Source organism: Heteronotia binoei, chromosome 17 (assembly GCF_032191835.1).
Source record: "Heteronotia binoei isolate CCM8104 ecotype False Entrance Well chromosome 17, APGP_CSIRO_Hbin_v1, whole genome shotgun sequence".
Classification (NCBI taxonomy): Eukaryota; Metazoa; Chordata; class Lepidosauria; order Squamata; family Gekkonidae; genus Heteronotia; species Heteronotia binoei.
The window spans coordinates 38,977,289-39,002,002 of record NC_083239.1 but is presented as its reverse complement, the minus strand read 5'-3'; the positions used below and the strand labels follow the sequence as shown (position 1 = coordinate 39,002,002).

The 24,714-nt window shown below is 46.1% G+C and overlaps 1 protein-coding gene across 1 annotated transcript; it reads left to right on the top strand.

The window, feature by feature from the left end:
- Nucleotides 1-1,979: 1,979 nt before the first annotated feature.
- On the top strand, nt 1,980-18,176 carry LOC132585807 (sialic acid-binding Ig-like lectin 14). The gene is made up of 5 exons (XM_060257685.1): nt 1,980-2,073; nt 9,697-10,092; nt 14,257-14,550; nt 17,476-17,526; nt 17,806-18,176. Exons 1-5 carry the CDS (start codon nt 1,980-1,982, stop codon nt 18,174-18,176), a joined length of 1,206 nt encoding a protein of 401 aa, XP_060113668.1.
- Nucleotides 18,177-24,714: the final 6,538 nt, after the last annotated feature.

The following is a 24,714-nucleotide window of genomic DNA, read 5'->3' as shown; positions in this document are numbered from 1 at the left end:
AAAAATTGACAAAACGCAATTAAATGCTTCCACAATGCCTTCAATAACATACTCCAAATGGAGTCCCAGGCTCTGGGGCAAGTGCCCTGCTTTGTCCTATGGATACTATAATAGGGTTGCCAACCTCCAGAAAGCTCCTGGAGATTTCCTAGAATGACAATGGCGCAGGGCAGGTTCCAGATTCTGGGAGCCCTGGGCAGAGAGTGCCCTGGGACCCCAAATGCCCAATACCAGGCCCCTCTTCTAAGCAGCATAGGGTTGCCAGGTCCTCAGCTCTCATTGATGGGGGTAGAAGGGAGCTTTCCAGGAGTGGGGAGCAGGGCGACGTCGCTGCATGTGACGTCCCCGTTGTGATGACATCTTGCGGAAGTGACATCATCACGCTGGGGACATCGCACAGTGATGTTCTGGTATTTAGGGCATAACTCTATGGCAGGAGTGGCTAAACTTGCTTAATATAAAAGCCACACAGAATAAATGTCAAATGTTTGAGAGCTGCAAAACATGAATTTCAGATGTTTGAGAGCCACAAGGCAGGCAGGCTGGAAGGAAGGAAGGAAGGAAGGAAGGAAGGAAGGAAGGAAGGAAGGAAGGAAGGAAGGAAGGCAAATAGATAGGGGAGGGAGGGAGAAGAGGAAAGAAAGCAACTTTAAATGCATTCTCCAAGCCGCTGGCTGGCTTGGCTTGGAGAGGTGAGTGAAAAAGAGAAATGCCTTCTCCAGGCTGGCCAATGGGGCAGTAAGGGCTTTGAAAGCCACACAATATGTGTGAAAGAGCCACATGTGGCTCCTTAGCCAGTTTGGCCACCCCTGCTCTATGGTTACCATCATGTCGGGGACACTGTGTAGGGTCATGGCTGTTGGAAATGTGGCTTCCTGCAAAAATGGGGGATACCCAGTGAAATTGGGAGATACCCTGCCCCCTCCCCGGGGTTGGCAACCCCACGGCAGCATATGCAGCTGGGAGTACAAAGCTCTTTGAATTTCACTGGAATTAAAAGGCTGCGATTCTTCTTAGGATTGCAGTGTTATTTGACAGAAGCAGAAGTCAAGAAAGCGGCTAGAATAGGGGTGGCCAAACTGCGGCTCGGGAGCCCCATGTGGTTCTTTTATACATATTGTCTGGCTCTTGAAGCCCTCACCACCCTGTTGGCCAGTTTGGAGAAGGCACTTGTGTCTTTAAATCACTTCTCCAAGCTAAGCCAGCTGGTGGCTTGGAGAATGCATTTAAAGTCAGCGGTCCCCAACCTTTATGGCACCAGGGACCGGTTTTGTGGAAGACAATTTTTCCAGGTACCGGGGTTGGGGGATGTTTTTGGGATGTTACAATTGTGCACTTTATTTCTATTAGTTTGGCATGGAGGTTAAGTGTACAGACTCTTATCTGGGAGAACTGGGTTTGATTCCCCACTCCTCCACTTGCAGCTGTTGGAATGGCCTTGGGTTAGCCATAGCTCTCGCAGAGTTGTCCTTGAAAAGGCAGCTTCAGAGAGAGCTCTCTCAGCCCCATCCCCTCACAAGGTGTCTGTTGTGGGAGAGGAAGGTAATGGAGATTGTGAGCCACTCTGAGACTCTGAAATTTGGAGTGGAGGGCAGGATATAAATACAAGTATTATTATTACTACTACTGCATTGTAATATATAATGAAATAATTATGCTACTCACGGCCCGGTTGCTAACAGGCCACGGACTGGTACCAGTCCACGGACCAGGGGTTGGGGACCCCTGATTTAAAGTTGCGTTCTTTCCATCTCTCCCTCCCCCATCTATTTGCCTTCCTGCCTTGTGGCTCTCAAACATCTAGCAATTATTCTATGTGGCTCTTCCATTAAGCAAGTTTGGCCACCCCTTTGTTAGAACAAGATGTCATTCCTGTTGAGGCACGTCAGCCCTGTCACATTTGGCCCCTCGGCCAGTGCAAACTGGTCAGAAGCTCCAGGGATCAGGCCCCAAGGGAAATGAATTTTGTGACAGCCGTCATGTTGCGTTGTCATGGAACTCAAGTGACTCAGCACAGGGATTTGCCAGTGAATGATGAATTTTTGGCAGCAGCTGCCAGACTTATCATCATGGGTGAAGTGGCTGAAGATCCCCGTTTTATATCATTGTCTGTAAACAGAAACGATCTACTAATATGGGCTGACTGTGTTTATATTGCATATCAGCAGGGGTGGAATTCTAGCAGGAGCTCCTTTGCATAGGCTCTTTTTTGTAAGCTCTTGGAGGACTGGCTACATCAGGGGTGTGTGGCCTAATATGTAAAGGAGCTCCTGCTAGAATTCCACCCCTGCATAACAGTATTCCCTCTAAGCTGAGTTAGTGTGAGACAGCTCACAGTTTTTAGCCTCCGACTCACACATTTTTGTCTTAGCTCAGGAAAGACGACCCTAGAGCAAACTGATTTATGCAGAAGCTCGCAACATTAATGAAGTAGAATATTTGCTCACAAGACTCCACAGATTAGAGGGAGTATCACTGCATACTATTTTTACATTCTTGTGCAGAAAGAAGGCTGAATCCTAGAAGTTTCTGTGGTGATAAAGGGGTTTACTTTCATATGTGGTGGACATGTCCACTGATTTCTTCAAGTAATTATGGAATTTTTTTGTATTACTGGAGTAAGGATTCCATTATCCCCTAAAATTTGTCTCCTAAACATTTGGGATGATTTTAGACTTTCTGAATTAAAGAAAGGAATTGATTTCTTTGCTGCTCAATGTGGCTAAGTATGCTATTGCATTACACTGGAGACAGAATTTAACTGCTTCTTTGGTGGCCTGGTTAAGCAAATGCTGGGAGTATTTTGTTTGGGACAAAATTACACATAATTTAGAAGGGAGGCATACTCCACGTCAAAGGTCAACCATTTTAGCAAAGTGGTCCCCTTTTCTGGATTACTTTTCATGTAGAAATTTGGGTTCAACTGCACATAGTATACTGGTCTGGCATTAATTTCTTTTTAATTTGATTTTTTTAATTTGATTTTGTACTGTTTGTACTTGTGATTCATTTGGATGTTTATTGGTGGCCAGCTGACTTCGTTAGATCATAATTTTGATTATTATTTTGACTGAGATCCCGATTGTTAATCTGTTTAGTGAAATAAACTTGTTTTTATATTTTAAAAAAACTTGAGCTCTGTTGCTGCATGTGGTGTCCCCGGCATGATGACAAAGCAGCCATTTTGTCCAGGTGAACTGAGCTCTGTTGCTTGGTGATCCGTTGTAATCCCAGAAGTCTCTGGCTACCCCCTGGAGGCTGGCAACCCAACTATTGCATTGTGTAAAATCCTCCATCTTCTTCTGACCTGAATCATGTCCTCATCCATCTTCTTCTGAAGTGTGAATCACATCCACATGCTTAATCTTTCATTTGAGGAAGTTGTATTTTTTTTTCATTTGTTTTATTCCCCCCTCCCCAGGTTAAGAATTGGCAGGCCTGAGGGAAACTATTTTAATGTCAGCAGAACTGAGGAGAAATGGTTCCTACTTATGATGGAAATGGAGCTCAGTTGGTCCACTCTGACCACTTCCCAACTAATGGGAAATGAGATGAGCAACGCTAGTTATGACGATCCTAGACTGGGCTTCATCATTAATAACTTATCTTTGGAAATAAATGAAATTTACACAGAAATTCAGAAGAAGAAAGGTGGAGTCTGTTCCCATAGTTGATGACAATAGTTTCAGAAGACTATTTCTTGGCAGACTTTTTTTCCCCCAAATTTAAAATTTTTATTAACAAAAATTAACAAAAAGCATACATAATACACATAAAACATAAAAAAGACAAGAAAAAAGAACATATACACTATTATACCTATATACATCATCATCATCATCATCATCATCATCATCATCATCATCATCTAATGGAGCGAATGGACTAAAACTAATACAAATAATATTTTTCTGTCAATTCATAACCCAGTTGTTTAGCCGATACATACATAGGATTCCAAGTTTTCTCACACTCTTCTACATTTCCTCCTTTCAACCTATATGTTAGCATATCCATTTCTGCTGCTTCAAGTAATTTAAACATAAATTCCTTTTTATTCGGTATTTGAGACGTTTTCCAGTATTTAGCATATAAAATCCTTGCTACTGTAACAATATGGAGCAATAGCTTGGCAGACTTTTTACGAGTTGGATTGCCATTGCCTTCCCCAGTCATCTACACTTTACTTCCAGCAAGCTGGGTACTCATTTTACCAACCTCAGAAGGATGGAAGGCTAAGTCAACCTTGAGCCGGCTACCTGAACCCAGCTTCCGCCAGGATCGAACTCAGGACATGCGCAGAGCTGCAGTACTGCAGCTTACCTCTCTGGGCCACAGGGAGAGGTACACACCTTTAAATCCATCAACAGGCACCAAAAGGCAGTCTATTGGCAAATGCAAGTAAACTCACAGTGCCAAAGTTTGCGTTTGCCACAGCCTGAAGTTCAAAATCATCTCCTCCTCAATCTGTTCTGCCCAGTCTCTCTTCATGTAGCAAGCCAACCCCCGCACCCTCCCTGTTTTCAGTTAATTGATGTTGCAATCTGTTATTGACCAGTCACCAATATGGCTGAATCATTTCTGCTTTTCTGAGGGATATATTTACAGGGAATTCTTTTTCTTCTCTGAGAAGACTGCCGGAGAGGCGGATCGAAGTGCAGACTTGCAGAAGGTTTGGAGAAACTCTCCGGCTGAAGGTAGGACAATTCTTATGGGGGGCATGATCCAGCCACTGATTTCAAAACTCCAAAGGACTTCAATGATGGCATTTGCCAACTTGCTCCATATTGCTGGTTCTTCATCAGCTTGACTTCAAGAGTTCTATTCGCAATTAAGGACTAGCCTGTTCATGTGAGATTTTGGAGCATGATTGTCTTCGGCAATGTGCTTGCAATTTGCCTTCACTTTCAGTTTGTTTTCTCAGAAAATGTGGAGAGACTTAGAGGGGACAATACAATCAGTAATAGATTATGCAGGGACTATGAGAAAGGTCTTGCTTTGCCAGAGATCCTGGGAAACTGTTGCTAACCAAAGGAGACAGTAGTATGAAGGATGGATCCTTGGTTTGGTACAAGGCAGCTTCACATGTGTTATATATACTCCTGCAGCTGATCTAGCATCTAGTGCCTCTCCCCAAAATACTCCCCAAGTTTCAAAAAGTTTGGACCAGGGGGTCCAATTCTATGAGCCCCAAAAGAAGGTGCCCCTATCCTTCATTATTTCCTATGGAAGGAAGGAATTGAAAAGGTGTGCTGTCCCTTTAAATGTGATGGCTAGAACGCCCCTTGGAGTTCAATTATGCATGTCACACCCTTGCTCCTGACTCCACCCCCAAAGTCTCCTGGCTCCACCCCCAAAGTCCCCAGATATTTCTTGAATTGGACTTGGCAACCCTAGTCAGATAGGATGTTTATCCTTTCTTATCTTGTAGCATTCCAAGTTACCCTTTCCTCACTAGATGAGTGAAGATTACTTTTTAAGCTAAATGTGTGTGCGCTGGCTGCTTTGTACTTTCACCTTTTGCTTAACTCTGCCGAGTATCCCCAACAGATTTTCTGCCAGAATTATATGTGGGAGATGCTGTGATGTACCTTATGGTAATAGTTAGCAGGGGCTCAGTGGTGGGTCTGTTGTAATGGGGAGAGAGAGATTAGGGGTACAAAATTAGGAGGACTCGGGTCACCCTGGGGGCTTGGGGAACCAGGGAAAGTGCAGTTAGAGATGAAAGCCATATCCCTGTTCTAATCAAACATCTCCACTGTGTTCTTCTGAACAGAGTCAGCCCTAGACTGTCTGGCACCCTAGGCAAGGCTAACTTCTGGCACCTTCCCTGCACTGATAACATCACCGAGTCACATGGGGGGTGCCCAGTTTGGCACCCCCAGAAGGCTAGCGCCCTAGGCAATTGCTTAGTTTGCCTAGTGGGAGGGCCAGCCCTGCTTCTGAACATAACAAGGGGCCTAGAGGAACTCTTTGTCTGGATTCCCAGGTGTCTCTCAGCAGCCTTGCTCAAAGGATGAGCAAGAAGAAGAAGAATATATTGGATTTATATCCCGCCCTCCACTCCGAAGAGTCTCCGAGTGGCTCACAATCTCTGTTATCTTCCTCCCCCACAACAGACAGCCTGTGAGGTGGGTGGGGCTGGAGAGGGCTCTCACAGCAGCTGCCCTTTCAAGGACAACCTCTGCCAGAGCTGTGGCTGACCAGCAGGTGCAAGTGGAGGAGTGGGGAATCGAACCTGGTTCTCCTAGATAAGAGTCCGCACACTTAACCACTACAACAAACTGGCAAGTGATGGCTTCTGAATATATATATATTGACAAACTTAAATAAGGGATATTGGTTGTTTATCTCATTACATATACTAAACCCATCCTCCACTATATTCTAATGTAATCTTTTTTTTTTTGCATTGGCAAACTGGAATGATGTTATATTGTATGCTACATGTTAAAAAGTAAACTAGGTGGACAGGAACAACTCTGAGAAAACTGATTTCCCACTCACTTTATGCCTCTCTCATGCTCCTCTTCTCAGTGTGGCTTCCTTCCGATTTCACACTATCTGCCCCGGGGCTGCAACTAGCATCGGCTTTTTCGCACTGCAAACAGAACCTCTAAAAACCAGTTTCTGTTTGCAGCGCAAAAAAAGCCGATGCTAGTTGTAGCCCCAGGGCAGATAGTGTGAAATCAGAAGAAAGCCCTGCTGAGAAGAGGAGTGTGAGCGTGGCGTAAGGTGAATGGGAAATCGGTGACATTCTCAGTTTAACCCAGCCTTGAGGAGCCGTAGAGCAATTAACACACTCTACATTTATTGCCTGTGACACTCTCACCACCACTCTTCAGATTCTGATACGTTTATCGACTCTGCTGTTTTCCAACGTAACGAATGGTATCTAAACCAAACTGGTTGTTTTTTTTTCAGTTTGTTAATTGTACTATTTTGCCATAGGTTCTGACGTGGTACTTTGCATGCTTTAATCACTGCCCCCCAGCTCTAGGTAACTCTGCTGACTGTACCCCATTTCATTGTCTGACAAAGTGTGCATGCACATGAAAGCCTACATCCTGGATAAAACTTCGTTGGTCTTAAAGGTGTAACTTGACTCCTACTTTGATCTTTCTTTTCCTTGGTGTCAGTGGTGTGTTCACTTTCCCACTCCCTCCCTCCCTGCCCCCCCGGAAGAGGGCAGCAGGAGCACATGGGATGCTGCAATCAAAAACCCAATCCACAGCAAAAACAAACAAACCTTTCAGTGACGAAAAATCCATTATTTCGTTAGCAGCTACTAATCCCTGTGTGATCTGTTGGCGGGCTCTTCTTTCGCACCTTGTGCCAAGTATCAACTGTCCGAACTGAGCACTTCCTCCTCGGGTTGCCAACCTCCAGGTGGAAACACGCCTCGAGAAAGATTTTGCCTGTGCTGGTATGAGCTTTGTACACTAAGTACATGTACACTTTGATAATGTGAAATAACCTGGAAGAACTTCAGACACCGCCTCTTTGACAAAGAGAATTGAAACGGCACGGCAAATCACCAGCAGGCACCCGGCCCCGTTAGAGGCAGTTTTGGTAGAGTCTTCTGTGACAAGGACTTTGAGTTTTGGAATTGTATACCAAATTTATTATACAAACACTTCTTTGCACTTTATTGGAAATGAGTTCCAGATAAGACTTCTCGTGTGCTCAGCTGCATTAGAAAATTGTTGTATGAATTTCTTACCCAGTGTTTACTTACTATATGCATAGTGTGTTGATATCACTTTATTTGGAGCTGATTAATTTTGTACAAATTGTTATTAGTGCTTTCGTTATTACATCATGGTAATTTCTTGTCTTCAACCTCTCCGTGACTCTCCCCTTGTTTGATTTTGACTTAACCTCCAGGTGGTGACCGCAGATCTTCTGGAATTCTGACGGATCTCCAGGCTATAGAGTAGGTTTGCCAGCCTCCAGGTGGCACCTTGAGATCTATTACAGTTTATCTCCACACAACCACTATCACTTCACTTGGAGAAAATGGGGTGGTCTCTAAGGCGTTATACCCTGCTGAGGTCCCTCCCCTCCCTAAATCCCGCCCTACCCAGGCTCCACCCCCAAAATCTCCAGGTATTTCTCAATCCAGAGCTGGCAACCCTTTGATAGAGAGCAATTCCCCTGGAGAAAATGGCGGTTTTGGAAGATTTACTTATTTTATTTATTCATTTGAACTCATTTATTTTAGTTATTCATTTGAACTCAAGGCCCACAGAGGGAGCTGATACAATTGACATGGAGCATTCAGTATATCAGTGCAGTAGGATTAGGGTTGTAGAACCAACCAGAACTCTACAAACTGAACCGAAGCAAAGCCTAAGTATTCATATGACCAGGGCTTTTTTTGAAGAAAAAGCCCAGCAGGAACACATCTGCATATTGGGCCACACCCTCTGACATCGCCATTGTTTCACACAAGGTTTTTTGTAGAAAAAGCCCAGCAGGAACTCATTTGCATATTGGGCCACACCCTCTGACATCACCATTGTTTCACACAAGGTTTTTTGTAGAAAAAGCCCAGCAGGAACTCGTTTGCATATGGGGCCGCACCCTCTACATCACCATTGTTTCACACAAGTTTTTTTGTAGAAAAAGTCCAGCAGGGACTCATTTGCAGATTAGGCCACACCCCCTTGCACCAAGCCAGCAGGAACTGCATTCCTGTACGTTCCTGCTAAAAAAAAAAAGCAATTCGCATGACACATTAAATGATGCAAAACTCCATCGTTTCCAGAAACTATAAACAGTAAAAGAGTCCACCATCCCTAATAATTTTTCTAAGTAACTTTATGAATCATTTAGTGCAGGGCAAGTTTATTGCCAGCATAGAAAAGCTGCCTTGAATACGAATATTTCTGTACTCACTTTCCCTTTCTTATCCCCCCTCCCTTGCGATATCACAGGACCTTACAGCAAACCGGCCAAGTTGCGAAGAGACTGACGTTCATGGAGGGAGAGAAAAGAAGATGGGGCATCATCTCCGTCAAATCTTGATGCCTGCGGTCATTTCAGCACTCCTGTTTTGGGAGGGTAAGGAAGAGGCTGATGCGGGGGCCAAAAAGACACAGCAGCGGGGTCTTCCTTGGATGGATGTTCTCTCTCCCCTCATTAGGGTTGTCAATCCCCAGTTGGGAGCAGGGGATCCCGCAGTTTGGAGACCCTCCCCCCGCTTTGGTGGCTCTACTTCAAAAAACAGCCCTCCAGATACCCGCGGATCAATTCTCCATTATTCCCTATGGAAACTGATTCCCATAGGGAATAATGGAGAATTGATCCACGGGTATCTGAAGGGCTGTTTTTTGAGGTAGAGGCACCACATTTACAGCATAGCATCCAGTGCCTCTCCTCAAAACACCCTCCAGGTTTCAAAAGGTCTGGACCAGGGGGTCCAATTCGTTGAGCCCCCAAAGAAGGTGCCCCTATCCTTCATTATTTCCGATAGGGGGAAAGCATTTTAAAAGTGTGATGGCTAGAACTACCTTTGGAGTTCAGTTATATTTGTCACAGCCTTTCTCCTGGCTCCACCCCAAAGTCTCCTGGCTCCACCCCCAAAGATCCCAGATATTTCTTGAATTGGACTTGGCAACCTCTTCTCCTGGGCTGGGGTGGGAAATGTTTAGCAGTTGAGAAGTTGATCTTCTTGTCTCTTTTCCTCTGCAGGTGTGCGATGTGATAACTCTGGGTACAGCCTGAATGTATCTTCTCCGGTGACCGTGCAAGATGGGCTCTGCATCACCATCCCATGCGCATTCACTTACGATGCGTCACATGATGACCCACATGCTCCGTTGTACGGGTATTGGTTTGCGGAAAAGCACCAGGAAAAGCATTTAGTGGCCACCAATAATCCGGGGAGAGTTAAGAAGATAAGCCCCCAAGATAGGTTACGTTTCAAAATGTCCAAGCTGCGATTGAAATGGGGCGACTGCTCCCTCTCCATCCATCCATCTGAAGCCACCGACAACAACACCTTTTACTTCTTCCGAATGGAGAAAGGTGATAGAGCACGATATGATTACAATCAAGAGGGAAGAACAGTATCTCTCATTGTGACCGGTGAGTGCCTGAATGGAGGGTACCCTGCTCTCTCCAGAAGTCCTAGCTGGTGTAGGGGTGCTGGCCTCCAGGTGCGGCCTGGAAATCTCCAGGTGACACAGAGCATTTCCCTTGGAGAAAACACCTGCTTTAGTCCTGAGCAGGGTAGCCCAGCCAAGTCTGATCATCAGAACTTGCAAGCTAAGCAAGGCCAACCCTGGCAAATACTTGGATGGGAGACCTCCTTGGAATACCAGGAGTGGGAGGCAGAGGCAGGCTGTATTGAGTCACTTTTCTGAATGTCCTCCATGCCCCACTAGGTGTCACTAGAAGTCACCATGACTTCCAGGCTTGTGAGCATGCAGACACAAATACAGAAAATACCATAAAGAGAGAGAGAGAGAGAGAGAGAGGACTGTTTTGGAGGGTGGATTCTATGGCATTATACCCTGCTGGAGGTCCCTCACAAACCCCACCCTCCCAAGGCTCTCCTCAGCAAAAATAATTCCGGTATCTCCCAACCCTGGGTTAGCAATCCACACTGAAAATTGCAGGGCTTTTTTTTTTTTTAGCAGGAACGCACAGGAACACAGCTTCAGCTAGCTTAGTGTCAGAGGGTGTGGCCTAATATGCAAATAGGTTCCTGCTAGGCTTTGCCTACAAAAAAATCTTTGGAAAAGTGACTGCTTTAGTCTGTGAGGAAGAAATCTTTGATGGTGCCTTACTAGTAAAAAATACTTAAACTTATTGGGGCATTGTATAAAATTGCCATCATTTACTAGGGACCAATTCTATCGTTATAGTGGGTTCGCCGAAGAAGAGTATTCACAACGAGATGTATATGGAATTCTTGTACAAACATCAGAGTGAATACTGAACACTGCATTGAATGTGTTGATTTGATTGGGCATATGGAATATCGGATTGAACATGCTGTATGAAATAATACATATTGTACGACACTTTTACATTGCCACTATGCAAGTTATTTTTCGTACCCTTTTAATAATAACTTTTTATTTCTATCCCGCCCTCCCCGCCAAGGCAGGCTCAGGGCGGCTCACAACATAAAATATATTATACATCAATTATACTTATAAAATCATAGTTAAAACAGATTACAGATTATTAAAATTAACATTAACAATAAAGTGCTATAACATTAGATCTTCAATAGAATTCAGTAACTAAAAGCATTTTCAAAGGCACTTCCTGGCTTGTCGTTAGTTGAAGGCTATTTTGAAGAGGTGGGTCTTACAGGCCCTACGGAATTGATCTAAGCATCGTAGGGCCCGTACCTCCTCTGGGAGTTGATTCCACAGCAGTGGAGCAGCAATAGAGAAGGCCCGATCCCGGGTGGCCTTCAATCTGGCCTCCCTTGGCCCAGGGATATTCAGCTGGTTTTTTCCAGCTGACCTCAGCGCTCTCTGGGGCTCATATGGGGAGAGACGGTCCCTTAGGTAGGCAGGTCCTCGGCCATATAGGGCTTTAAAGGTGATAACCAGCACCTTGTAACAAACTCGGTAAACCACTGGTAGCCAGTGCAGTCCGCGTAGCCCCGGCTGTATGTGCTCCCGGCTATATATGCTCCCTTGGGAAGTATTCTGAATTGGCTTTGTATTGCTGTACTTGATATGCCTGTTGTTATGAAAGACTATTCTAGGTAAAATGGTTAACAAAAAATGCACACGTTTTGGTGAGTTATAGACTTTATTGAGATGCTATTACAGCCAAGGGTCATTTAATAGAAAAAGAGGTGCCGGTGCTCATTAGCACAACTCATTTACATATGCCACACACTCCTGACATCACCAGAAGGTGTACTCAGCATCTACCTTAAAATGTTTATTGGATTATAATTGTCATAATCAGGGCTTTTTTTTTTTTTTAGCGGGAACTCCGTTGCATATTAGGCCACACACCCGTGATGTAGCCAATCTTCCTGGAGCTTACAGTAGGCCCTGCACTAAGAGCCCTGTAAGCTCTTGGAGGACTGCCTACATCAGGGGTGTGTGGCCTAATATGCAAAAGAATTTCTGCTATAAAAAAAGCCCTGGTTATAGGGTTGCCAATCCCCAGGAGAGGGCAGGGGATCCCCTGGTTTGGAGACCCTCTCCCTGCTTCAGGGTCATCAGAAAGCAGGGGGAGGGGAGGGAAATGTCTGCTGGGAACTCTATTATTCCCTATGGAGATTTATTCCCATAGAAAATCATGGAGAATTGATCTGCGAGTATCTGGGGCTCTGGGGGGGGCTGTTGTTTGGGGTAGAGGCACCAAATTTTCAGTATAGCATCTAGAGCTAAAATACTCCCCAAGTTTCAAAAATATTGGACCAGAGGGTCCAATTCTATGAGCCCCAAAAGAAGGTGCCCCTATCCTTCATTATTTCCTATGGAAGGAAGGAATTGAAAAGGTATGCTGTCCCTTTAAATGTGATGGCCAGAACTCCCTTTGGAGTTCAATTATGCTTGTCACAGCCTTGATCTTGGCTCCACCCCTAATGTTTCCTGGCTCCACCCCCAAATATTTCTTGAATTGAACTTGGCAACCCTATCTGGTTATAATTACACCTTACTCCCATCATACTTTTAAAATTACTTTCTCCTATATGTCCACAGTGGCACAATGAAGATTTCCATCTGTCTGACTGGATATGTTTTGGTTATTTCCCCAGTTTTATGTGGGGGAAAAATATGAGAGAGTTTGTCAAATCTTAGAGTTCAGCAAAATTCTCACAGGGGACATGAACAATGGAGCCCAGAAGCAAGTATTTTTTTTTGAGGGGGGGGAATGGTAAGAAAGAAAGAACACAATAAAATTTAGAGGTTCCGGAGCCCTGCTATTGTGAGCTATTGCCCAAAATGAGGCCTAATTACAGCTAAATCTTCAGGTGGGGCTTGAAGGCCTCCCAGATTACAACTGATCTCCAGACTACGGCAATCAGTTCTCCTGAAGAAATTGGCCTCTGCAAACTCCATCTCATGCAGTACCCACAATCCTTAGGAATATCCCAATCTAGAGCTGGCGTCCTCACTTACATTCACACATGTAATGGTTGAGAGTTAGTGTGGCATAATGGTTAAGCACATCAGATGGTTCAATTCCCCACTCCTTCCCATGAAGCCTGCTGGGTGAATTTGGGCTAGGGTCACCAACTCCAGTTTGGGAAACACCTGAAGATTTTGGAGGTGGAGCCTGAGGAGGCAGGGAGTGGGAAGGGCAGGGACTTCAATGAGACCTAATGCCATAAAGTCTACCTTTCAAAATGGCCATTTTCTCCCGGTGAATTGATCCCTGTTGCTTGGAGATCAGTTGTAATCCCAGGAGATCTCCAGCCACCACCTGGAGGCTGGCAACCCTGCCTTGGGGCAGTCACTGTTTTCTCGGAACTCTCTCAGCTCCACCTGCCTCACAAGGTGTCTGTTTATTTTATTTTATTTTAGTAAATTTCTATTCCGCTCATTCCCCGTAAGGCTCAGGGCGGAGTACAACATATAATAAAACAATAAAATACAATAAAAACATGTTCTGGGGAGGGGAAGGGAATGGTGATTGTCAGATGCTTTGAGACTCCTTGGCATAAAAAAAAGCAGAGTATAAAAACCTCTTCTTTTTCTTCAGATGTATTAAGGAAAGGCCCATGTCTTTACTTTCCTAGGCAAGTTAGAAGAAGAAGAAGAAGACTGCAGATTTATACCCTGCCCTTCTCTCTGAATCAGAGACTCAGAGCGGTTTACAATCTCCTTTATCTTCTCCCCCAACAATAGACACCATGTGAGGTGGGTGGGGCTGAGAGGGCTCTCACAGCAACTGCCCTTTCAAGGACAACTCTTGAGATAGCTATGGCTAACCCAAGGCTATTCCAACAGCTGTAAAGTGGAGTGGGGAATCAAACCCGGTTCTCCCAGATAAAAGTCCGCACACTTAACCACTACACCAAACTGGCTCTCATGTACCAAACTGGCTCTCTCTGACATCAGACCTTTGTGTTGAAGAAATTTTTTTTTCATTTGTTTTCTTGAATTAAAAAATAAATCAGCCTTCCAGCATAGAGGAAACTAAAAATTCCTGGGTGGAAATCATTCTTCTAGCTCCAGTTCATCTGAAGTGATGAGGAGTTGGTTTGGAGAGAATATTGGGCCATGTAGGGGTAGCTGGATTTTGAATCCTCTCTTCTCGTTTCAGAGAGAAAACCGGACATAACTGTTTCAGAACCACTGAGGGCGGGACAGGAAGCAAGCATTGTCTGTTCAGCCCAGTGGTGTGCTTCATCGGGCCGACCCACAGTCACCTGGATAGGCTTTTCTAAGGACTCCACAAACATTTCCGTTCCAAATATGATGGACTCCAGGGTGGAGAGACGTGTGGACTTCATCCCTTCTGCAGCAGGCCATCGACGAAATGTGACCTGCAAAGCCACCTATAACAGCGGGGACAGTCGCGTAAGCGTTGCGAGGACCATCGCTCTTAACGTCAGCTGTGAGTGGCTCTTTGGAGCCTCTTCTCTACCCTCCCCCACTGAGTGTTCATTTTCCCTGCAAATTTCAGTCTGCTAGAGGCAGGCCAAGAAAAGGCCGTTCAACCAAATCCCAGCCCAGTTGTGTTTATGGAGGAGTGGTCCATCTAGGGTTGCCAAGCCCCAAGCGGGGCAGGAAAAGCGTCCACGATAAACCAGCCTCAAGAATAATTAATTTCTATTCATATACAAAACATAGAAACCTTGTGCAATAAATATTACAAAGGGGCAATGGTATCACATCAACGTCCCATAAGTTCAAATTTACGATGAGAGTTCTTGTTTTTGTAGCAAGGGGTCGGAATGTGATAAGATAAGCCGTGAAAACAGAGCCCAACGCTCCAATTCTTCTCTAGATGTAACTGGTGTAGATCACAACGCAACAGGGAGGCGTACATGGCCCTGTTTCACACGTGGCTTCTACAAGCTTCAGTATCTTTTACAATATTATATATGGCAACAGCTCAGTCCTTTCTGCAGAACAACAACGGCCGTTACAAAAACAAGAACTCTCATTGTAAATTTGAACTTATGGGACGTGGATGTGATGCCATTGCACCTTTGTATTATTTATTGCCCAAGGTTTCTGTTTTGTATATGAATAGAAATTAATTATTCTTGAGGCTGGTTTATCGTGGATGCTTCAGTGCTTTTTTCCTGCTCCATTTTCCACGTTACTCTTTTTGGGTTGCTCCAATCCCCAGGTGGGGGCAGGGGATCCCCTGGTTTGGAGGCCCTCCCCCTGCTTCAGGGTCATCAGAATATGGGGAGGGGGGGAGGGAAATGTCCGCTGGGCACTCCATCATGTCCTATGGAGAGTGATTCCCATAGGGCATAATGGAAAATTGATCTGTGGGTATTTGGGGCGCGGAGGGGGGGCTGTGCTTTGAGGTAGAGGCACCAATTTTTCAGCATAACATCCAGTGCCTCTCCTCAAAACACCTTCCAAGTTTCAAAAGAATGGGACCCCCTGGTCTAGGGGGTCCCATTCTATGAACCCCCCAAAAAGGCGCCCCTATCCATTATTTCCTATAGAAGGAAGGCATTTAAAAGGTGTGCGGCCCCTTTAAATGTGATGGCCAGAACTCCCTTTGGAGTTCAATTATGCTTGTCACAGCCTTGATCTTGGCTCCACCTACAAAGTCTCCTGGCTCCACTCCCAAAGTCCCCAGATATTTCTTGAATTGGACTTGGCAACCCTAGCTACTAGCCATGGACACTAAAGGAAACCTCCACATTCAGAGGCAGTCAGCCTTTCAATCCCAGTGCCAGGGAAGGGCCTCATCCTCTATGCTGGGGTGGCCAGACTTGCTTAATGTCAGAGCCACATAGAATAAATGCCAGATATTTGAGCGATGTAAGACAGGAAGGCAGGCAAATAGATGGAGGGAGGGAGCAGGGAGAGGTGGAAAGAAGGCAACTTTAATGCATTCTCCAAGCTGCCGGCTGGCTTGGCTTGGAGAAATGATTTAGAGCAGGGGTGGCCAACAATAGCTGTCCAGATGTTTTTTGCCTACAACTCCCATCAGCCCCAGCCATTGGCCATGCTGGCTGGGGCTGATGGGAGTTGTAGGCAAAAAACATCTGGAGAGCTACCATTGGCCACCCCTGATTTAGAGAAACAAATGGCTACTCCAAGCTAGCCAACAGAGTGGTGGGGGCTTTGAGAGCCACACAACATGCGTGAAAGAGCCACACGTGGCTCCCGGACCACAGTTTAGTCACCCCTGCTTTATGCCCCGTTGTTGACCTTCCAGAGGAACAGGTTGGCTGGAGTGTGAGGCAGGATGCTGAACTAGATAAACCTTTAGTCTGATCCAGCAGGGCAGGGCTCTTCTTGTGTCTGTAAAGGGTTCAATAGCTGAAGCACATTTTTCTCCTGGTTAAAGTAGGTACACTGTTCTCCTATGCTCCTAAAGGGTTGGGGGTCTTTGTGTGGCCCAACCACGACAGGGAAGAAAAAATATGGTTGTTGCTAACCTGCTTCTTTCTAGAGCAGAAAGGGCAACCCCCTTGAGCTTCTGGGAGCAAGGTGGGGCATCATGGGGCGCAATGCCCAACCTGAGCACTCTAGCAATAACAATCTGGTGACGGGATAATAACTATCTGGCACTCTCAGGTTTCCCAGCCACCCCCCGCCCCTTGCCTACCCTCAGAAGCAGGGAGGAGGGACATTTTGTTTATTTGCCCTTTGAATAGTTTCAATTAGAACCTGTTTTTAATGTAATTTAAGTTTAGACCGGGGCGGCCAAACTTGCTGAATGTAAGAACCACATAGAATAAACGTCAGATGTTTGAGAGCTGCAAGATGTGAACATCAGATGTTTGAGAGAAGGGAGGAAGGAAGGAAGGAAGGAAGGAAGGAAGGAAGGAAGGAAGGAAGGAAGGAAGGAAGGAAGGAGAGGAGAGGAGAGGAGAGGAGAGGAGAGGAGAGGAGAGGAGAGGAGAGGAGAGGAGGGAGAGGGAGGGAGGGAGGGAGAGGTGGAAAGAAAGCAACTTTAACTTTAAAAGCAATCTCCAAGCCACTGGCTGGCTTGGCTTGGAAAAGTGATTTAAAGAGAGACATGCTCTCTCCAAGCCAGACAGTGGGGTGATGGGGGCTGATCTTGCATTGAGCAGGGGGTTGGACTAGATGACCTCTGTGGCCCCTTCCAACTTTGTGATTCTATGATGTGAAGCAGTAGAACAGTGGTGAAGGATGTTTATGGAAAACAGTGAAGGCACAGCTTAGCTGGGGAAAAGAGACGGATGCATCAGTTCTGATGTGCTTGTAAATTCTTGACTGAGGCAGCAGTGGGGATATCCTGGGAGATCAGATTCTCTCCTTCACTATGCTGCCTCCTCGTTAGCGGGACAACTGACCAGCTATGCTTGTGTTTGTGTTGCAGATGCACCCAGGACATTTCAGTTCAGTGGGCACTTGACACTCTCTAATGGATGTAAGTTTTCAATATATTTTAAGTACCTCTGCAAGGACTCAGCCAAGGGCAGGGTTTTTTTTTTTTTTTGTAGCAGGGACTCCTTTGCATCTTAGGCCACATCCCCTGATGTAGCCAATCCTCCAAGAGCTTACAAAAAAGAGCCTTGTAAGCTCCAGGAGGATTGGCTACATCAGGGGTGTGTGGCCTAATATGCAAAGGAGTTCCTACTACAAAAAAAGCCCTGGGGGTTATTAAACTTTGAGACCTTTCATGGTAATTCATTTTGAACTCCTGCAGCTCAACTGGAACTCACAACCTACACCCAAATCGTTGCACAGGAAGGCGACTCTCTCCTGGTCCGTTGCAATGCCGACGGCAACCCTGCGGGCGCTGAGACTTGGGTGAAGAAACCGCAGCTCTCGACAGCTCAGTTGCCCACCTCAAATAACACTCTGCAGTTTTTGGACCTGAAGCTGCAAGACAAGGGCGAATACACGTGCCGAGCTGAGAACGGAGAAGGTTCTGCGAAGGAAGTCTTCTTTCTCCAGATAAAACGTAAGCGAGTCATGAACGGGGTTCTCCGAGAGGGATCCTTCTGGGAGTTGCCAGTGTCGGTGCAAAACCAAAGCACTCTTGAATGTCTCATGGCCAAGAGGGAAGAGTGTTGAACTGGGATTGAATAAACATCTGGGGCAGAGGTCCATCAGTGGCTACTATTAGCCACAAGGTCTAGATCAGGGGTGGCCAAACTGTGGCTCAGGAGCCACATGTGGCTCTTTCACACATTTTGTGTGGCTCTCCAAGCCCCCACTGCACTGTTGGCCAGCTTGGAGAAGGCATTTGTCTCTTTAAATCACTTCTCCGAGACAAGCCAGCCTCCTGCATCTATTTTCCTTCCTTCCTTCCTTCCTTCCTTCCTTCCTTCCTTCCTTCCTTCCTTCCTTCCTTCCTTCCTTCCTTCCTTCCTTCCTTCCTTCCTTCCTTCCTTCCTTCCTTCCTTCCTTCCTTCCTTCCTTCCTTCCTTCCTTCCTGTTCTCAAACATCTGACATTCATGTCTTGCTGTTCTCAAACATCTGACGTTTATTCTGTGTGGCCAGCCCTGGTCTAGATGGAACCTTCTGTCTGAGGCAGCGATATTCTGTCTTCTTGATGCTTGGGCACCCAACAATGGGAGGGCTTCTGGAGTTCTGGCCCCACTGGTGGACCTCCTGATGGCAGCTGGGGTTTGGCCACTGTGTGACACAGAACGTTTTACTTGCTGGGCCAGATCCAGCATTGCTTCTCTTATGTTGAAGTCCACTGCAGGGGATATGGGGGTCTCTCGCTAGAATTCGTTGCAATGGAATCTTGTGGAGAATTACATCTGAGGTGCATATTGGAGTTCACCCCAATATAGACTGCTGAGTCTGTTTCAGAGTTCCTTGGAGGGTTCAAACACAGCTGATTCAGATATGCCATGCAAGTGCTCATCCTGCGGAAGTGCTGGTTACGTGGTGATGAGGCCAAAACATTCAGAGATGCAGGGGTTTTTTTTTGTAGCAGGATCTCCTTTGCATATTAGGCCACACACCCCTGAGGTAGCCAATCCTCCAAGAGCTTACAGTACGTCCTATAATAAGAGCCTTGTAAGCTCTTGGAGGATTGGCTACATCAGCGAGGTGTGGCCTAATATGCAAAGGAGTTCCTGCTACAAAAACGGCACTGCAGAGATGCAAAAGCCAGCCCTTGAAGGAGGGTACTTTGAATCCAGGTCTGCCCCTGTTCAATTTATTTCTCTCTTTTCTGGTGCATTGGAACGCCTCAGCACACAGTTTCTAATGCGCTGCCTTATCTCTTCCCATCACATCCCCTTTCTTTACAGTGAAATCCCTGGTCCTTTGCTTAAACTGGGCTTAGCTGTGTGATGTAGACTGTAAGCCAGGGGTGTCAAACATGCAGTTCGGGGGCCGAATCAGGCCCCCAGAGGGATCCTATCAGGCCCCCAAGCAACTGGCTGTCATCTGCTTCCTTCTCCCTCTCTCTTGCTTCTTTCTGCACCACAGCTTGCTTTGCCAGGCTCTCTCAATTGCAGAGCAGAGCTACTGAGCCAGGCCTCTCTTCCTTCTATTGGCTGAGGCTCCTCCCCCTCCCAGTCCCCTGGGGAATGAAGGAAAGAGCCAGAGCTTCCTTTGCCCAGTTCCCTAGAGCCCATGGGAGAGATACAAAGAAAGCACCTTTAAGACCAATGAGTGCTAACGTTTTAAGCATGTTAAGTTAAAATATATATATTTGTGTTTGCCGGTGTTCTTTATAAAATTTGTATCTCTGCTACCTAATTTTATATAGGTACACACATGGCCCAGCCCAACGTGACCCAGCTCAACAAGGTCTCATTTATGTCAGATCTGGCCCTCATAACAAATGAGTTCGACACCCCTGCTGTAAGCCTTATCGGGCAGGGACTGCATCACTTCCATCATATACTTTGGGAGGGGGCGGGGGGAACTCAATAAAACCCCAATAGCAGCAAAATTAGTAGACCTCCTTTTGGAGTTCTAACGTAGACTTGCTTGTTTCTTAGACTCTTCAACAAAAGTTTGGTTCTGGTCCTTGCTTGCAGGCTCAGAGCTCCTCCTAGTGGACGTAAAGTGTACAGATTTTTTTGAAGCACAACAAGTTCAGGTAATGCTTCCCTCCTCTCTTTCTTGCTTGATCCTGGCCAGCTCAAAGAGGAAAGCTGCACAGCTCTTCGGGGGAACACGCAACTCAGGTTCTGACAAATGCCCGAGGAGTTCCCCAATTCCAGGGTGGTCACCAAGCGCCTCTCTTTTTAAGGTCCGGAGGGTCTGAACTTGTTGCGCAGAACGTTTTGCCTTCTTTGAGCCTAACAATTGTATAAATAGATATCAAGACGTTGGTCTCTGAGACATTTGAGGCCCAAGCCAGTCAGGGGTTTTATATAAGTCAAAACAAATCTTTCGATGGCCCAATGATGTCACCGTATGGAGGGTCCTGAATCAGACTGGGGATTTGGCTTGGCGTAGAATTTAAACGTTTCCTTTTTGCAGTTTAAGACAAGGTTGCTTGGGGGTTGGGGGGGGGGTGAGAACTCCCAGAATTACCACCCATCCCCAGGTGATGGATCACAGTTCCCCTGGGAGAAAATGGCTTGCTTTGGAGGGTGGACTCTGTACCCTGCTGAGGCCCCTCCCCTCCCCAAACCCCGCCTTCCCCAGGCTCCACCCTCTAATCACCAGGAGTTTCCCAACATGAAATTGGCAGGGGTGGAATTCTAGCAGGAGCTCCTTTGCATATTAGGCCACACACCACACCCCTGATGTAGCCAATCCTCCAAGAGTTTACAAGGCTCTTTTTTTGCAAGCTCTTGGAGGATTGGCTACATCAGGGGAGTGTGGCCTAATATGCAAAGGAGCTCCTGCTAGAATTCCACCCCTGGAATGGAATTGGCTACCCATATTGAAGAACCCAGGAACAAAGTCTGAGTCCAACGGCACCTTGAAGACCAATGAAGTTTTATTTAAGGTATAAGCTTTCATGCGCAGGCACGCTTCTGAGGAAGTGTAATCAGGGCCAGCCTTAGACTGTCTGGCACCCTAGGCAAGGCTAACTTCTGGCACCTCCCCCCCACTGATAATGTCTCCAAATCGCATGGGGGGGGGCACCCAGTTTGGGGCCCCCAGAAAGCTGGCACCCTATGCAATCACCTAGTTTGCCTAGTGGCAAGACCAGCCCCGAGTGTAGTCTTAAAGGTGCCACTGAACTCAAACTTTGTTGCACTGCTTGAGACCAATGCGGCTGCCCACTTGGATCTAATAGAAGAAGAACCCTGCTGGATCAGACCGAGGGCCCGTTAAGTCCAGCATTCTGTAAGCACAGTGGCCAACCTGCTGTCTGTAGGAAGCCCAGAAACAGGAAGACACAACAGCATCCTCTTGACCAGGGGTCCTCAAACTACGGCCCGTGGGCCAGATGAGGACGTTTATGCGGCCTGCCGGGTTATGGCAAAATCAGACCAGAAGTGATGTTCGACCTAAACTCGCGTTAGCAACGCACACTTCCGGCACTGGGCTGAGGCGGCGGAGACAGAGTGTGAGGTGATTCCGAGGTGAGGTGAGTTCCCAGGCCGGGGGTGTGTGGTGTGGGGAAGGGAGAAAGATGCAGAAGATGGAGAACTGACGGCCCGCGGCCTTGTACAGTAACGGCAGTCCGGCCCTCCAAACAGTCTGAGGGACAGTGAACTGGCCCCCCTATTTAAAAAGTTTGAGGACCCCTGCTCTTGACTATGCATCCCAGCAATGGCTCCAGTGATGCATACTGCCTCTGGTACTGGAGAGAGTAGATATCACCCTCCACGGGGGTGGGGGGGCAGTTATTTGCCCCTTTGTGGAAAGTGTGCAGAACCGCACAGGAATGAGTTAATTTTCCAGCCTTCCTCCCGACTGCAGTCCCATTCGGAAATATTTATTTCAATCGGGAAACTGACGTGCCACATCTCCAGAGATGGGCTAAAAGGTTAAAGGTTTTGTTTTTGAATAACAACAGAGAATCCAGTCGCAGATCTTCAGGGGCCGCATCTAGCCTGACTCTGAAAAAAGGATGGCGTAAACTGCTTTGACCCTGACCCAGACAGCACAGGTTAGCCCCATCGCACCACATCTTGGAAGCTAAGCAGGGGCAGCCTTGCCGATTACTGGGATGGGAGACCACCAAGGAAGACAAGGGGCGCTACACTGAGGCACTATGTGCTGGTTCCTTGTCAAGGGAGAGTCATCATAGGTACAATACTGGGGGTGGCGCAGAGTGGTGAAGCTGCAGTACCGTAATCAAACTCTCTGCTCGCGACCTGAGTTCGATCCCAGCGGAAGCTTGGTTCAGGTAGCCGGCTCCAGGCTGACTCAGCCTTCCATCCTTCCGAGGTCGGTAAAATGAGTCCCCAGCTTGCTGGGGGGAAAGCGTAGCGGACTGGGGAAGGCAATGGCAAACCACCCCGTAAAAAGTCTGCCGCGAAAACGTCATGATGCGACGTCACCCCAGAGTCGGAAACAACTGGTGCTTGCACAGGGGACTGCCTTTACATTTTTAATCTCCCATGGTTAGGTTTCCAAGTCCAATTCAAGAAATATCTGGGGACTTTGGGGGTGGAGCCAGGAGACATTGGGGGTGGAGCCAGGAGTAAGGTTGTGACAAGCATGATTGAACTCCAAAGGGAGATCTGGCCATCACATTGAAAGGGACAACACACCTTTTAAATGCCTCCCTTCCACTGGAAATGATGGATAGGGGCATCTTCTTTGGTCCAATCCTTTTGAAACTTGGAGGGTATTTTGGGGAGAGGCACCAAATATTATGCTGCAAATCTGGTGCCTCTACTCAAAAAACAGCCCCCCCCAAGCCCCAGATACCCACAGATCAATTCTCCATTATACCCTTTGGGAATCAGTCTTCATAGGGAATAATGGTCTCCATAGGGAAGAAAGTGGGGGGGATGTCCAGCAGACATCCCCCCCCCCCACTTTCTGATGACCCTGAAGTGGGGGGAAGGCCTCCAAACTGGGGATCCCCTGCCCCCCACCTGGGGATTTAGCAACACAACAGAGAAACGCGGATATGCGGAGCAGGGTAAAGGTACAAAAACCTCCACGAAAACCAGCTTCAACAGTAAAGAAATTTAAGTGTAGTTTACAAAATACTTATCACACAACTAAACATCTCAAAAGTGAAGTAAATCACAATTTAAAGTGACAGAACACTGACCACACCCGTACCCATAGTACTTAAGTCTTTAAGCATGAACATTCTTAAACTGAAGATCCGGGCTGTGGTGAAAAAAGGTCTATATTCAAACGGAATGCAACGCTCCAATCTTTTTGGTGAACAGATGAGTAGAATGATGTAATGCAGCAAGGCATCAGAATGCGACAGAGTTGCGCTATTCACATAGTGCTTCAACGAGCTGCGTAAACAATTATAAGCTATAAACATCATTCATAAAAATACATGAATACTTCCAATTATTTTAAAACTACTTACAAACCTTCAAGAGTTACATTACTAAAATTCTTTCCTAGGAGAGCAACGCTTCAATATTCTTAGAGATGTAATCGACACTGATTACAAGATATCACATGATTATATGCAAAACATTACAGTGCTCTTTAAAGTTACAGACATCCAGTAAAATGGTGCAAAAAAAATCTTTAATGCATGGCAGTTTAAAGAAAACACGAAAGGTCCCAATCATTATTTAACCCATTTGGCATTAAGGTTTGGAGTTTAAAAATCCAGCACATTTCTTGTCTAAGAAGCCACTTGTTCGTATTTGTTTTTCCTTGTAGCCAATCGGGGAACCTTTCAATTACAAAAAAACTCTCAGGGACTCAGGATCATGTGCAAATTTGCGAAAATGGTCTACAAGGGGCGCCTCAGGCACAAAATTCTTGAAGTGTGATTTATGCTCCAAGACGCGTGTCCTAATGACACACGTCATGCTTTCTAAGTAGATTTTTAAACAAGGGCATAAAATCACGTAAATACAATGTTGGGTCGAACAAGTAGTAGCGTCTCTCAAAGTAATTTTGTAGCCAGTAGCAGGATGGATGAATTCTTTCCGATCAAGAGACAAACCGCAGGTGGAACACCCTCTGCATTTATGGTGTCCGCCCGGGGTGGTATTTTTAGGCAAAGGTTTAGCAAAATCGGACCTAGTCACTAAAACAGCAATATTTTTTGTTCTCCTGTATCCTATATTGGGAAACAGCTCACAACCAGGTACATTTCTTACAATAAACCAATGTTTCTTTAAAACATTTTGTATAGAATAAGACAGTGTAGAAAATTGAAATGCACAGGAGAGCTTATTATTTGGCTGCATAGGATCTGTATCTAATGAGCCAGTCTCTGAAAACATAGTTGTTCTAGAAAGTTCATTAATCCTATCACATGCTGTACTGAGAGTCCTTGCAGGATATCCTCGGGCTTTATATTGAGTGCATAGGTGCATTTTTTCATTTTCAAAATCCACAAAAGAGGTTGAATTGCGTTTAGCTCTCACCAGCTGTGAGAAAGGTAAACTTCTTTTTAAATGGCCAGGATGACATGAATCGAAGCTCAAAGGTTTACAGAGACTGGCTCATTAGATACAGATTCTATGCAGCCAAATAATAAGCTCTCCTGTGCATTTCAATTTTCTACACTGTCTTATTCTA